Source organism: Ischnura elegans, chromosome 1, assembly GCF_921293095.1.
Source record: "Ischnura elegans chromosome 1, ioIscEleg1.1, whole genome shotgun sequence".
NCBI classification, from domain to species: Eukaryota; Metazoa; Arthropoda; class Insecta; order Odonata; family Coenagrionidae; genus Ischnura; species Ischnura elegans.
In genome coordinates this window covers 107,229,097-107,246,120 of record NC_060246.1, presented here as the reverse complement: position 1 = coordinate 107,246,120, position 17,024 = coordinate 107,229,097, and the positions used below count along the sequence as shown (strand labels likewise).

At 38.8% G+C, this 17,024-nt stretch overlaps 1 protein-coding gene across 4 annotated transcripts in view; it reads left to right on the top strand.

The window, feature by feature from the left end:
- The window catches only part of LOC124167698 (titin), a 290,842-nt gene that overhangs the window by 29,404 nt on the left and 244,414 nt on the right, over positions 1-17,024 (top strand). For all 4 annotated transcript variants that reach the window (XM_046545725.1, XM_046545709.1, XM_046545700.1 and 1 more), the window contains exons 11-13: positions 750-872; positions 1,201-1,392; positions 1,479-1,804. In XM_046545725.1, coding sequence (XP_046401681.1) covers positions 750-872; positions 1,201-1,392; positions 1,479-1,804 — 641 coding nt within the window. The remainder of the gene's footprint in view (positions 1-749; positions 873-1,200; positions 1,393-1,478; positions 1,805-17,024) is intronic.

Below are 17,024 nucleotides of genomic sequence, written 5' to 3'. Positions count from 1 at the left end.
TAGAACCTAATTGTATAAATGGATGAATTTTTGATTCTACTCTTAGCAAAATGAATTTTCATGGACCCCATTTGTGGGTGAGAAACTAAGCTACTCACTAGTTTGGGATGGATCTCGCATTCTATCATTCCTTGCGACTCTAGATATTTGTGGGAATCATTTTATGTTTAACACTTTTAGAAGATTCATAATGAAATTTGTCATGACATCCAATCTTTCTCTTCAAAGTTTTTTCCCTCATAGCAACTTCCCCCCATACATCTTCTCAGGAGGCATCCTTTGATACTCTCTTAGCTATTGAAATTTATGAATTAAGATGACGTCTCAGTTCATTCTAACCCATAACAACTATGTACACCCTTTTCAGTAAAACCCAGTAATGGCAGTAGACTTCAGAATTTTAGAAGAAAAATTAACAGCTTATTTAATGATATGTATTAATTTTTTTTTGGTGCTTGGAAATTGGAGAAAAAATATTAGTACATACATATAGAAAACCCACATACCATCCATGAACCTTTTGAAGCAAACTATTTGATACATAAATTCCTACATGGTGGCAACTATCTCCCCATTTTTACAGCCTTCTCTTTGGATGTCCATGGCTTTGACCATGTTTCTCATTGATGATTGAGTACTATTTTTGATAGTGAATTGTACCTATCTTGGTGAACAGTGTTCATAATCTAATACATTCATGGATGAAGACCAATACGAAAATAACTAATGCATATCCGAATTCTTTGCAGGCTATGCAGTGGCTGAATGAATTATTTCAAGTTTTATTGGAATCACATTCACATGTTGGATGTAATGTTGCTGAAATACAATTACAAAAAGAACAACACCAAGCTTTCCAGGAAACTGCAAAGGTGAACAATAACTTTGTTTTTTTTTAATGGAAGAAATACATATTATTTAATTAATTCATTTACCTTATCCTTCTTTTTCATTGGTGAGCAAATTGGGAGTCCTTATCAAAACTTATTTCATATCAATAATGAATCCACTATTGAATTTATTTGCTGCTAATTTTAACTTAAGTCATCATTTGTAGGAATTATTTTAGAGTAGTTGATTCTCTTGATGTTGTCCTGTCAGATACAATTTTTGCCATTTCTCTTATCAGCAATCAAAAATTAGTTGATATGAGATGTTTTAACTTTACTTTAATCTCTTTTCTGTAATAAATCTTTACAGGGAACATATGAATATGGTTGTCAACTTGTATCCGCTGCTCTATCTTTACGGCAATCCTGTGAGCTTCCAGTTGGGAGTAATGAATGCCTAGGGAGTGAACTCTGGAAGGCATGGGATAGACTACAGGCTGTTGGTCGAGAACAAATGACAAGGTTGAGAGTTTCGGCTGTTTTTCATCGCAGCGTGCAAGAGGTTTGTTTATCTTTTTTAATTTCTAATTTGTTTTTCATTTTTTCTCCTGGTGATCAGTTAATCCCATTTATGCAATTTCTTTTCAGCACTGCAACCAATTAGTTGAATTGATAGAGAAAGTGAAAGAGACAAAAGTGAGTTTAGCAAGCAATGGTGCTCGCGTGCCGTTATGTAGTCTGACTAAGGGTAGGAAAGGTGAGGTGTCCATAATGGCGAGTGCTATCTCCCTCAATGATTCAGCCACTGCGAATGACTCATCAACTGCTGGACAAACATTGAGGGGTTCCATGCGTCGTCTTCTGGCTAGGAGAGAAAAATTGTTGATGGAAGTGGGAAGGATGGTTCGTTTGGGGCGGTTACTGCGGACGCGCCTTAGAGAACCTCTCTATCCCCCAACAGATGGCACTCAGGGGTGAGTGGAATGGAATTTTTCTTATGATTCTCTAACAAAATTCATGACGTTCTTTCATTAAGTTGCCTTATGATTGATTTTCAAGGTTCTTTTCTTACCTATGTATATTCATGATTTTGGAAGATTTAGGATAAAAATAGATTTTAAATACGTTTTAAATTTTGCACCTCTCGTTCACGTTAAAAAAAAACTGCTTAAATTTCCATATCCTGGAAAAGTTGAGATGCCATTAGAAATATGATTTGTCAAAATTCCTTTCCTGATAAGCAAGGGGAAGAATATTATTGCTCTGCACCCATAGAAATGATGGTAAGAATGTAGGTATGGAAAGAAGATGCCTGTAACATCTACAAGCTTCTCAAACACCCTCCATGAAAGGGCTATATCATTTAATTCCGATATTTCAATGGAAATAGAATAACAACATAGCCACTGTACATATTGACTACTTAAAATGGATGAGTAAACTTTAATTTTATTAAAAATACTTGAGGGAACCGAAGGATATTATTTAAATTAGTAGGGTGGTCCCCAGAAGGGATTCTAAGTCTCCCCCTAGTTTAATCCGTCCCCGCGCATCGCGGTACTTATCACATTCTATGAGGATATGTAGAATACTTAACGGACATCCACAATCATCGCATTGGGGAGGTTCCCTGTCAACAGTAGAGAGATATGAGTCAGAGGGCAGTGCCCTATCCTCAACCGTGTGATTACTACCTCCTCTCTCCGATTGATCCAGGAAGAGGAGGACCATGCTGGTGCTATACCCTTGATGCCACGTACGTTATTATTTTATTGCAATTCATTATATCGATGGATAAGTTATAACAACACGTGCCTCAAATTCGGCCGGTTGGAGACAGATATCTTAGACAAAGAGTAATAACATTAAAAAAATAAAATAGAAGCAAAAAAACAACTTTTTGTTTGCAAATGAATGCCACTTATTTCAGTTTTATGAACTTTTGGTTTTTAATTTCAGTGTACAAGTAAAAAAAATAATCGTTTTTTTTTGCTCTCCTGAAAAGTTGCTTTTTTTGAGATACGTGTTGTTAGAACTTAGCCATCGATATGTTGCCTGGGATCTCAATATTGGCCCATCCTCATCGAATCTCATACATATCGATTCTGGTTCAGCATTGCGTGGCATTATCTTAGCGAAGGGAGCTGTCGAATCTTTCTCATCCCCAGGCAACAAGTTCGCCGCCGCACATTTTCAAGTTACAAAATATGGAAGACGGGGAGTGGATGAATACTTGAGAATCGGAGAGGAGACGGAATTGGCAAGTCCTCAAGAGGGGGAGGGATGTGATCTCCCGACGCAACCCGACCAAGCCTCCCCCTTCCCTTGCCTTTCCCCCCTCCTCTCCTTTTTCTCCTCCTCCTCCTACACTCTGACCCACCCTCCCGCCTTCCCCTCTCCCGCCCAATCACACCCGAGAATATAAGAAGCGCTCCACGCTTGCGTCTTGATGCATTGCCAAAAAGAACTCCTCGCGGCTAACCCTCACCCCCACCCCTTTTGATATACGCGTGGGTTGGATGGCAATGTGAAAAGGGTCTGGCAATTAGTCCTCGGATGGGAGAAAAACCTTGGGATATCATTCGTTGTTACTTTCTCATGTAAAAAGCCCGGCGCGTGCCCTATTTGATCGGCGATCTGAAAGAAAGGAGCTAGTTGAGATTTAATGGAACCAAAAGTGGTAGATGATTTATGTGCGGTACTTTTTCAAATTGTTGATCCATTCGTAACTTTTTGAGGGTATACTGTGCGGAATACGGCAGTGGCGGATACAGATGGGGGGCGCAGGGCGGCGGCGGCAGTGGCGGATACAGAAGGGGGGCGCCCCCCCTTGTGGGGCCGACCGTAATGCTAAACATTGCAGAACCACAATTTTAACTTTTTTATATCATTAAATGGCATTATCTTGTATTTTTACATAGTCACTTTAATAAAAACCTTCTTAAACTTTGAATGTGACTTAATTATTTTTTTGTTACGATAAAAGTAAAGGTAACTCAAGGTATTTTTTGCGCCCCCCCTTGAGTTTTTTCTCTATCAGCTTCTGGAATATGGTGGAGAATCAAGGCTTTCTTATCGATTATGATACTCGGAATGCTCTTGAAGCAAATGTTTTCGTATCATAAGTATTCATGGTAAACATGTATCAATCTCGGACTTTTTGTATTCTATTAAATTATTATCGTTAGCGATTGCGTCATTGTTTTAGGGAATGTTTCCTTCCCATCCGCCCCTCAAAGCTCATTTCCCACGCCGAAGGTATGGTTCAGGAATATTAGAAAAGATGATCCTCAAGCCTGCCTCTAGATGTGTTGTCAACAATCACCCATTTGAATAGGTTTACCGAATTCGCTGCTTGCGTCGCTTACGGGTAAAGCGATTCGAATTTTATGGATAAATAAGTTATAATCAATCCTGTTCACCAAAATTTATATTCGTGATGACATGATCTTTCAATTTAAGATCTACTCAATGCCATTTCTCACCATCTAAAAATAAATACATAATACTGGGAATACATTATCACTCTGTACTCAGCGCCGAACAGCGGACATTTTTGAAAACCACATTAAAAGCGACCGTGGTGGCAACAGAAAACAAACTTATAAGGGATGGAATGGGGATTCCTCGTATTATTTCTCTTGGTCTGGTATCTGATCCCTGCGCTGGAGAATTTTTATAATCGGAATTATCTTCATCCGAGAGAGTTGATCCACTCCAAATGATTGCAGGCCAGAAAAAATCGATCTAAGAGGGCTCAGCTACGTTGTTTACATAGCTTAAAAATCTCTAACTCCACGGTTTGTATCTTTGGATCGAGACTTATTGCTCCGAATTACCTCGAGGTATTCAAACACAACGTCCTTAGAATTTTTCGCGGAGAGCGCATGTTGCGTATCTTTTTTTATTTCTGAAATACGTTCCGCCAATGGATAACGTCCGCTCGATACCCAGACCCGAAACTAGGGCGGGACGACTGGGGCACGTGCCCCGGGCGGCAGATTTCAGGGGATGGCAAAATTTGAATAGTTTATTATAAGTTTTTTATTTTTTTATTAAATCATTTAATAATTATTATTGTATTATAAATTATTAAATAATAATATTAATAAAACTTCTTAATATCAAACATACGGAGTGTAATTTCAACTACCGTATCTCAAAAAATAGCTTACGGATGTATGGCATATTATATTTTAGAGGTGGGGGAGAGGTAGTGAGGGAACGAGGGGGCATCAGGGGAGAGGGGGGGGGGCGGCAAACTGATCTTTGCCCCCCTGGCAAAACTACTAGTTCTGGACAGTCCATACATCGAGAAAGCCTTCCCTCCAGGGTCGCAGCTAGGAATTAAGGCTAGGGGGGTTTACAGGCGCAACTTATACTGGGGTGCTTGGGGTATTGCATACCCGCTAGGGTAAGCGGGAGGTGCGGAGGCCTTACGCCGGAAAAAATTAAGATAAATGGTTCATAATAGTGATTTTTACGGCCTTCTGAGGGATATTTTATTAATCCTAACAATATTCCATGAGTAATATTAATCCAATTAAGTAAAATAGATTTAACTTAAAAATTTCTGTGAGCTCTGGGGGGGGGGGGTTTATCCCCCAAAACCCCCGCCTCGCTGCGCCACTGCTCCCTCGCAAACCTCCCCTCTCTGTGGCACTATAGTCACCCACTCAGATGTCGATCGGCTCCTCGAACTGACTGATGTGTAGGAAGACTAAAAGGTTTGAAGCAAAGTCTGCCTCGCAGGCGTTGGGAAAGAACAATGATCCGTCTGACCCGCCTCTTTGGCACGTGCCGCAACAGACTGTGTAGGTACCGCGAGGGAGGGGTGCGATTATTTGCGGAATTTTGTAAAGGTAAGAGTTCGTGGCAGAGTGTAGGGGAGTAATGGGATATGAGGGAAGTCTGGTTTATCTTTAGGTGGTTCTAGTTCAGTCAGGAATCTGGGGTGAAAGCGATGAAGATTTGGCGGTGCATCTTTCACTCTCCAAAACTCGTCGTATTGCGTAATAAGTCTTGGCGTTTGAAGCTTACAGGGACTTATGCCAACATATTTGAAGCTAAAAAAGTGAAATATTTCCCCAGAATTACGTTAGCAACCTGAAAGCAGTAATCTTGATTATTTACGAATTCCAAGAAACAATGTTTATTTACTGTGCCTAGTTAATTTATTTTACTTTTCTTCGGATACGGCGAGGTTTAGGTAAATCTTTGATCCCTCTTTTAAGCATTGGTATCAAGCATGTTGTTGAAATCGCATTTCCACTCCTTTTGAATGAATGCTGATTAACTTGAGGAATACTTTAATTGCAGTTTGGCTCTTCGACCAGCATCTGATGAATACCCATTTTCTGAAGAACTGACGTATATATTACTATTGAATAATTGTGTGCTATTATTTGGAAATGTGGTGTGATTCCATGTAAACAAATGCGCGTGATATTATTGCAAACACTTTAAAATAACGACCATGTCTTCCACTTTTGTAAAAACTTTCGCATTTGTATTACCTCCACCTAAATAGGCAATGTTTCGGGGAACGATTCCGCAGAGCAGTGAGTTTCTACAAAAAGGACATATTTTGGAGTTAAATACCAATTTACTGACTCTCATTTGAGTTTTTTATTTCCTCTAATTCGTAGTAGACTTCGAAGCATTATTTTTCCTCATGAGACTACATTATTTTTGCCTACTGTTTCAATTCTAGGTTTGTTTTATTTCACCCCTCCATTTATTCCTGTCACATGGCAATGCTTCAATTATCTACTTTCTGCTTTGCTGTTTTGGTTCTTTCTCCAAAGATCCATATTGACATGAGAAATCACTCAGTATTTCTGTTGGGAACTTCCCTTTTTACCCTGCAGTGGAAAAGCTATATAATCCCCAATGTATAATTTTTCAGAAATATATAAGTAAATATCATTATCAATGGGTAAATTAATATAAATAATAAAAATACAATTATTAGCCCTTAAATTTTTCGACTTTCAGTTCCTCATTTTCTTATTTCATCTTCACAGTTACAAATAAATTGCAGGATCGGATGATTATGGACAGTCTTTCTTGAAGCCATTGCATTTACGATGTAGTCTGATAAAATTCTCAAAATTAGCTCATGTTTTAGAATAAAACTACTCGTTAAACATATTTAAATTAGAGTTAATCCATATGTATAAGATAAAGAATAGGTGATAATAAAATGGCAATATGCGTGTAATATATAATTCACATACATATAGCATTTATGTCATCATCCTCAGCCAATTATAAAAGCCTACACAGTCCGGCTTTGACTGTAAGATCTAAGTTTTCGCGATAAACTATTCTACTCGGTGATGAGATATGAGTGGCTGCGCGTAAATTTCTCTCGGCATTAATCGTTCTATCTGAATCTTGGCGCCTTAGATTTAGCCCTCCCGGAGGTCATGTCATCGGCCGGAGCGGAATTTGCATCTAATTACGACGACGGAGGAGAGCGAGGGAGATGGGGAGCAAAAGGTAGTCCAAGTTCACGGCCGATGCATCAGCTCCCAAGATAGTTCGCCGATCAACGCTCTCACCTTGGAAGCCGAGCTTAGGGGACACAGTCGCGGTACCTTTGACAAACAGGGCCTCAGCTGCCCCACCCTGAAGCGTTGCCTCCAGAGGTCATACCCCTTAAGGTCCACGAAAGTATCAAGAGAGTGCACCTCTCCCGCTCGAACGGGCTTATTCCGTCCTGCTCTCGTGATCCATTACTTTTTAAATCTTACGCCATCATATTAACCTCGAGATTTAAGTGTGTTTACTGTAGGCCATTAACAATAAAAGCCCTTGTTTTTTTCTGGAAAAATAATTACTCTCTACCTCTCCTCTTGAAAAAAATATATTTTAGGTACTTACTTACTTACTTACGTACTTACTTATTTATTGATATCACGGACTCCTTACATCCTGATTCATCATGATAGCATAGGTTTTTAACGAGTAGTACTGTAAGAAATCAAGTAGTCGAACGGAATTGATGCGTTGGTGATTGTTGCGGGGGTTTAGTTATTAATGGAATTTTAAGTCATCCTTTACAACGATGTGAAATTCGTAAGTGTCGAAACCTTTTTTGTAGCATCGAAATGCGGAATGGTGAATTCTGTTACTTAAGGTAATATTTTTGGGACTAAAGTAATTAATTAAATTTTTATTTCCAATAATACTGTCAATATCTGGTGTGGAGCGGTTCAGACATGGTGAACCATCAATATTCGTTTCGTACTTATTTGCACTCTGCGTACTTTGCAATGAAATATTTTTTCACTCTCCTCGCTGTCCTTTAACAGTCCGCACTCATGATTCCTCTCACCGAACAGTGAAATGGGGTTTCAGGGAATAAAACAAGTCGTCCCAAGATTAGATTGTCTCGCCCCAGGCGTGGGACGGAAACTTTCTTTTCTTCAAACTTATGAAGTCGAGTAGACATGATAAAAAAGCGCGTTTCTGGAGAATTATTCTAAATCTGCCCGAGAAAGGAATCTATGCATGATTACCTTTAGAATCAACTTGTTTTCATGAATTTAGATTTTTCTCAACTAGAATTTTGTTCAAGCTTGCGGTGCTTTAAAAATCTTTTCCGAGGATCGATAGGTATTTTACACGCATAATCCTCCGACCTGAAGTCGAAAGCAGGATGGCTTTAGAAACTGTCGCCACTCGCTACGTGCAAACCCGGATGGGAAATCCTGATAACTGCAGTCATCTTGATAAGTACAGTTAGTAAAAATAAAATATTTTCTGTGGGAATTTTATATAAGAGGGAATGGAAATGCTTTGTATCAATAGGTGTCCTGAGATGCGGATTCGTTCCCAAGAAAGTTTTCACTTTGTGGAAGTAACTTTTGTTAACGTTTCATTTTGTTTTCGATTGCTAAAATATTCTGCATGCGTTAAATATGCCCGGCCATTGCATTTCATTTATGTGGCGATAACTTTTGTGTTTGTTTTCTTAGTTAAAATGCAGAGGAACATGTAAATATAGTTGGCAATAGAAAATATGCGTGTAAAATAAAATTCATATACCTATAGCAACTATGTCATCATCCTTAGCCAATTATAAAAGCCTTCTTAGTTCAGCACTGATTTCAAAGGAAGTATTTGGCGTCAGCTCACTGCTTGCGGGTGTGCTTTTTTAATCTTTGAAGGAGTAGTTGTCTCTCTCCGATACGGTGGGATAACAGCTGACGAGCGTGTTCCTTGAAGAGAGAAACTCCTCAATGGCCGTTCTTAAAACACTATCTTAGTCTCCGTTCAGCAGGTGTATAAAAAGCTGTTTATATATTGAGACATGACGAGGAGTAGTCTCTAAGTTTAACTCCTGGTCAAGAGTGATACAATCACTGGTACAAATATCTTTGTTTTGTGTCATTCACGATTCCAACCATTTACTTCAGTGTGTGCACATTGTTGGAAGATTGCGAATCCACATGGACTTTTACTTATACCTACAAAAATCTTTGCGTATATTTCGGAAATTCCCCTGTAAATAATGGAATTCCCGACAGGAAGTTATTTATTGTTCAAGATTTTAATTAATTTTATCGAATTTAAATATATAACCACCATGATGACAAAAATCCAGGCAATTGGATTTCAGATGAGAAAAATCTTTTCTTTACCAAATGAGCTGGTCGTTATTTTCTAAGAGACGTGTTCGGATATGTATATATTATTTATATGAATATGCATATAGAATATTGCAGCCCTAAATGTTTTGGAATTCCATAATTGAATTAAGGAAAATGGACTTCGCTCTAGTTTCCAAATGCATAAATTTTATTTAAGAGCCAGGATGTTTCACTGCACTGCGGCATCGTCGGGACTCTCCTAAGTTCAAAGGATATTTTTCTTATTTCATCGCGCAGTTTCGCGATAAATTCGTTTTTTAAGACAAAATTCGATTCAACGAAAGTTTTATGGTAGATTGAATAACATATTTTCTTGTAATACATTGTTGAATGTTATAGTTTGTTGAAAGGTATTATTGCCCTCATCAGCGTTGGTAAGAGTAAGCTTTAATGGTGAATTTAATTTTTAGGAATGGATAGAATATAATGTTTCAAACTTATGGCGTAAATAATTCACAGTGTGTGGTTTACAAATGATGGAATTGTTCTTTACCTCCGGAATTAGTTCAAATTGAGAAAAGATTTTCATCTAGACATTTGATGCTTCATTTCTCAATCGCTTTGGTCCGAACATCGATATGTTTCCGAAGATTATATTATAAGCTTTACTCCGGTAAAATGCATTTTTTTCGTCTTCAGTTTTTCGTTTTCGAACCAATTTAACATTATGAAAATACAACAATGATTTTATTTATAAATGTGGCAGCCTGGAAAAATTAATTTGAATGTGATTGGTTCGTTATTGTTTTTATCTCAAGTTTATGTAATTTTATTGCAATTTATCTTTGATTCTTATTTTAATTTGTAAATTCTGAATTCTGAATGTAACATGTGAAGATAGCGATGGGTAAGCAGATACTCGGTAGTGAATAGTTATTCAACTGTCCTTCTAAGAGAGTGAACTAAATTCCGGGCTTCTTTTATCACGCCTCCATTTTGAAACCTCCCGCAGAGCTAAATTTGATCTTTATGCCCTGCGTCGAACAAAGAAATCTACGGTTACGTATTTTTATCCTGCATAAAGACGCATATTCCGAATTCGTTAGGGAGGGTGTTGGAGGTATTGGAGTGAAAATGAAGGAGCGAATGTGCAGTACATTAACAAACTTGATCATTTCATATAATTACCATGATTTTAATATTCCTCTAAAATGTATTTCCTCCTGTTTCTAAAATCTTTTTTTTTTATTATGACTATCAAATAACTCTCTATGCAAAGCAAAGCCATTTTGTCTTAATGTGGGTGATGTCATCTCCTCCTCATAGTTTCAGTAGATACGTTAGTACAGTCTTGATTTTTCATTGTTGATCCATATATACGTAGTAGAAATTCAACTTTCATCTTGGAATTAAGCGACCTTGAAAGTGAATTTTGATTTTGGCTATAATTCATTCATCCAATAACAATAATCCTTGCTACGCGTACATAAAAATGGTTTATTATAATCCATCATTCCAAAGAGGGTCGAGAGCGTGTTGACCCACGTTAGTACCTAAGTTTTAGCTGAACTCCCCCGTACTGCGATTCGGAAAAGTGGTACTTTTTTTGGAACACTACAACCGTGGGAAGGTCCATATCGTGTAAACCACGATCCATAAATGAGCGCGAAATATGAACTTTGATTGCGTACTCACAATTCGTACTGCTTTCGGAGTAGAAACTTTCCTATTTTCATTCCTTTATTATTATTTTATTCCTTTATTATTTATATTCCTTTCCTATTAAGAGGCATTCAGTGAATTACATCTTGGCAATAGTCTTCGATGTGTCTTCTGAATGCTTTTTCAGCCAATTATGGATTGAAAAGGGATATTTTTTGGGTGGGAGACCTGAAATGCATGCGCAAAATATGCAAGTATTTTTCATTAAATGGGTGAAGTAAAAAATGGTGTTGGAAAAAACACATTTAACTCTCCCTCACCACCTCTCCCTCCCCAAATTTCCAGGGAAAATGAAAAAATGATAATGTTAAATATTTTTCTTTCCAACGCCATTTTTTATTTTCGATGAAAAGAAAAATGCTTGTACGTTTGCGCATGCATTTCAGGTCTACAATATTTCTAGGGGGCTTCTCCAAAATCTTCATTCTGCGCCATCCACGCGCCATTTGAAGTGGTGATTTTCCTCTCCTTCCCCATCTCTCGTGAAGAACGACTCAATCCCGCCCGTGTCTTTAGCATTTTCCGGTACCACACTGCAATGTTGTTTTTGAATTTTCTGAAACAACTCCATGTTCTCCTACATATCACATAACGATTTGACGATCATAAGCGCTCTGAGGTATCAGGAGCAACGCAAGCGTCTTGAAGGAATAACTGAACTAGAATACGTAATCCGTTCATAGTAATGAGGCGGGAAAGAGATTTTCTTCGTCGCTACTGACGGCATCAAGTCTCTTTTTCACAATTCACATGCATTAAAACGTTGCCTGTCACAGCACAACGAAAACCTAGAATGTTATAGGTAAACTTGGGTTTTGTGTGATTTGATGAACTATTTAAAAATTTTACAATGTTGTACGACTGTTTCGCCAGGTATCCAGCTTGCGTTCAGGTCAGAGGTGATCATTTTAGTTTTTTCTCTTTGAAGAAAATCCTTTGATTACGCAATCAGTTTGAAATCTGGAATTCCTAAGGAACAATCCTCGCAGGACTATCATTTTTATTATTTGAGGTACACATCAAGGGAAGGCAGGTTTACAAGGGAGACAGCACCCCAGTTCCTCCACAGAGCAGAAATGACTGCCCCTTTGTTCCGAATAATTTTAAATGCTCTTATATCTGTTGTTAAAAATGAAGTTTTTGCGCGAGGTATTAATGATCATGTTATAGGATGGTGACAATTTAATTTTCAGCAGACTCAGCGTCGGCGACGCTGCGTGGACTGATATTCGATGTCAGCGGCGCCCACCGTTAGTGGGAGAAGATTGAGGAAATTTCTTTGATTAGATTTCGATAGCAGAAATTATTAGGGAGCAAATCCCGAAGGGCCAACCTTTTTCAAGATTTATAACTGATAACTTCAGGCTTTACTATGCGAAACCTTACCATTATGTACATAGGCGGATCCAGGGGGGGGGGCACGGGGGCACGTGCCCCCCCCCAGACCCTTAAAAATATGCTAGATTTTTAATACGGTCCCATTGTCATTTCGTTCGTTTTGTATAACAAGGTATCCCCCCCCCTGAACAAAATCCTGGATGCGGCCTTGCTTGTGCCCCTCCCAGAAAGAAATCCTGGATCCGCCCCTGATTATGTATTACTTAGCCGGCAAATACAATGAATAAACTTCTCTCGGGTTTGCGCGCGAGCGTTTGGAAAATATAAGATTACAACTTGGTTGGTTGGTTCACTTGTATGCCTAAATTTTATCAATTCAATTCATAACATGAACCCGGTCGTGCCTATTTAAATATGCAAGTGAACCTAACAAGTTTTATTCTTTTATTTTCTATTTTTCATTATTACTGGAAAACTACCAGGCATTAATCTTGGAAACGAAATTGTCGTTATTAATACGGAGTGAATTATATCACTCCTCACTATGCATGGTCGTAGGTGCTGTATTCACTTTGATGATGTTTCAACCCTACCACCGTAATGTAATTAAGCAGGCCAAACCGCGATTCCACTATAATACCCGTATATTCGCACGCGCCCTCAACTTACGTCGCAATGCCGTAACGCAGGCGTCGCAATATCGCACCGTCTCGCTCAGGTCTTTCTCAAACACATCCCACCGCCGGCCGCCAACCCGTCCCACCCACGTTCTCATCTGCACCCCTTTCGTCCATCCACCCACACCCACCCACAACACACTCTCCCTGCCCCTTCTATTTCCTCTCAACCGCACCGTAACGCTCTTGCCTCCTCAACTCGCCCGCGCTCCCTTCTCCGTCGCTTCCTGCACACAAGCGCCCGCGCTTTTTTCCCGCCCTCCTGCTTCCGAGGTGTGCGACATTTTCAGTCGGCGCTGGGTCGGTGCGTGCGGCGGTCGCGTTTTCGAAACTCGGGGTGGTGCTGTTCTGTTCTCCTCTTCTATTCTTCTTCTTTCTCTCGCGAAGACGAACGAAAAAAGTCTCAAAAAGATAACGAATCCCACACGAATAGAACCGAAGAGTGTTAGTTGGCGGCGCCAATTTATCCTCCGCGAAAAATAAAAATCGCATTTATATTTTTACGCGTCGTGACGGAGTGCTGTGCTTCTCCAAGTATACATTTTTTTATTTATTCCTCGGTGGGATACGTAACCGTTCTCGCGACCTTCCCCGGGGGTGGATATTCCGCGTCTTTCGTCGTCGGCTACGCGGCGGAGGAAGAAGATAAGCTTCGGTGGATGCTTGGAGGGACGGAGTGTGCTTGTTTTTTATTTTTATTTTTTGACTTCATCGCGAATGGGATTATAAAGTGGTGGAGAGGCTAAAGGAATATAGAGTGCTGCGTTTGAGAGTCTACTGGATAAAAGGGTGCATCCTTTTCATTGGAACTAGTGGCGCAGACTGCGAATTTCTCCGTGTGTGAGTGAAGAGGAGTTATATAGCAGGTAATGAGCGATTTTTTTGGTGTTCAGTGTGTGTTTGTGTTTTCCCGTTTTTATGACCAAAATAATGTATTGAATCAAACGCTCTCATCAATTGTTCCGTTTTAAATGTTGAACTGCTGACCATTGTTTCAAGTGTACATATCTTCAAAGCAATGTAGTTCCGTACCTAAAAAGCGGGAGTAACTTCTTTCAATATGGTGTAAAGTGTATTAAGAGTGGAAAAAGAAGAATATTCCAGGTTCGTTCCGTAGTGCATCATGCTACGCCCTCCTTGACCGAGGTGCTTTGGCTGTGAAGATGAGTGCATCCCGAGGGAAAACAATTTTCGGGTTTCAGATTTTATTCGAAATAAAAAGTTAGAATACTAGGGATTCGAATTGATAGGCTAATTATTTTGCGGCTGCGTGCGACTTAAAAGGGGCTTTATTGGCCTCTTAAGTGTGGCAACTGCCGGTCGAGCCCTGACATTTGGTTTCATTATTTCGTTATGGTGAAGAAGTCGCTGTGTAAGTCGAGCCGTCTGAGCACCTACTTGGATATCACCACTTCCAGTAATATACCGAGCGGAGAAGGTTCTGCTGGAACAGTGGAGGGAAAGAGATGCATAGTGACGCAGTCGCATGGAAAAGAGGACGTAACACTATCCTGACATCGTGGTTAAGTCACGTCAGTTCTGAATTAAAAAGAGTAAATGCGGCAGGATCATCATTTATGGTGGTTACTGGCTATGGACGTCTTGGATTTTATTCCTCGATATAATCTGCCCGTTCAGAAATGTAATTCTAAAAAAAATACCGTGCGAAATCAACGTGTGTCGATCAACGCTGCTTTGCGTTTCGTTGACTCTTGAGAATATTGGTCAAGGGCATTTGGCAGCAGTGTTAATTTTTGCTATCAAGGGATGTTACCGTGTGTTACGAATCATTGATAATTTTTCATAGATACATGAAAGGTGGAGTCTCTTCTGATATTTAAAAAGTGGATCAGTTTAGTATTTCAGAATATTTCTCGTTAGGAATTAGTAGCACAGCAAAAGTCGGTGTTTAAAATGTCTCTGCGCACGGTGGTACAATCGTAATTTTAGAGATGGTTCATTTGCTGCGTCGTTATACGGCTCATTTTTAGCACTGAAAGTTTTTATGATTTTTTTTTATGAAATCGAAGCATGATTGTGTGGTTAATATGTCATGTATGCCATAGCTTAAAATTTAACCTTAAGAATTATTTGAACAAAAATTAAGAGCTTTCTTTTGTCCACCTAATTAGGTTCAATGAACTATACGCGGAGTTCAGTTTTATTTCCGAAAGTGGAGGAAAGAGTAGAATATGCTTCATAATTCGAGTATCTATTTTTGGCTATCAGCATAGACCGATAGATTTTGAGCTTTTCCTTGCCTATTGTTAACCCGCTATGTTTTGAAATGGCTACAATGCCATCAGAACGCAATGGATATTCGAGGCATAAGACCACATATCTTCGCTCTTTTTCGTAGGTCTTTCTCCTCGTTTACTTCATGGAAAAATAGCAGCAAGATTTGAAAATGGAAGAAATATTTCCGCCACTCTACTAAATTTCATCCGTATACTCTTGTAAATCATAAAATCAATTGGTTTATTGAGGCTTTAATTCACTCAAGCATCCTTAATTATATTTTCTTGTCTCAGCCGTTCAAATTTTTCGTATTTCAATGCAGCGAATTCCGCATTTTATCTTAGGTTTGTTCTATAAAATGAGTCCGTATTTATTGTTACCAAGGAAGTCAATCCTTCCATCGAGTGGGTGTTAATCTCTGGATCTCTAGACTGAAATATGACGTTCAGTTTCGGTGGGCAGAGACGGAACACCTGTTTTAACTCTTCCATAACAATGACGGTCTAAAAATTATCCCTCTCTCTCGAAATAGGCTACTCTTAAGTTGCGTGAAGTGGCAAAAATATTTCCATGGTCTATTCATGAGTACGGTTTTTGACCCAGCATCTGTAAAGCTTGTATGCTTGGAAAGACAGCCAAACTCTTCCATTATTCAATTTTCCGGTTGATGTTTATCTTCTCGAGTGTTGGTTATAGACCTTGCTTTGCCGTATTCTAATAGTCTGTATCAGTTTCCTCTCTGGGTGTTGGCCTAATGTATTTCTGCAAACATGCTTTGTATGCCTCGTAATTTTCTATTCAAAATTTGTTTAACTAATTGTCAGCATTAATTCCAAGTAATAGAAAACTATGATAGTATTCGTGTATTGCATAATTTTATTTCTTTTTGGAAAACATTCCAATTACTGCAGTTAACAGTCTTTCGTCAAAGTAGAACTTTGGAGACAATGCAATCGAAGGATATGGAAACCAATCGCCATTAAATTTATCTTAATGCACGTAGAGAGTATTTCGAGTGTTGCGATGCGCGAGGGAGTGATAAATCATTGATGTCTTCACCGCCTTGACATCTCTGTGTCGGACGTCTGAATCCACTTCTTCCTGAATTTGCTATGTTCAATAAACGCAAGACAATCATTCAAGATTATCTTCAGATGTATAAATAAAAGTATAAAGAATTAATTTATATTTTTTGTGGTGTAATTAGTGGTAGAAATGTTAATATAGTGCAAATTGTTATTTTATGTGCCAGAAATAATGAAACCTCACACTATTGGAGTATTTATATTGGAGTCATATTATTTAGCCTAGATGAGAATTTAGTCTAATGGAACAACCGTTAATTTTCTTAGTCGTTGGCCAAAAATTTCTGCCCTGATTCAGCTTTTATCAGCTTGCGAGTTTCCTACCACTCTGCTTATGAATCCTGTCTATTCAAGTTAAAGACTTTCTGGAAGCACCTCAATGAAGAATTGGAATTATCTGTATAATGTCGTAAATTTTAAGAATTGCGGTTCAAGTATCGGCAATGTGTATGCAACCTGTAATACTATCCTATATTTAAAATTGTGACGTGTCTTACACAATGGCATTCCTGGAGAAAACTCACTTCTTTTATT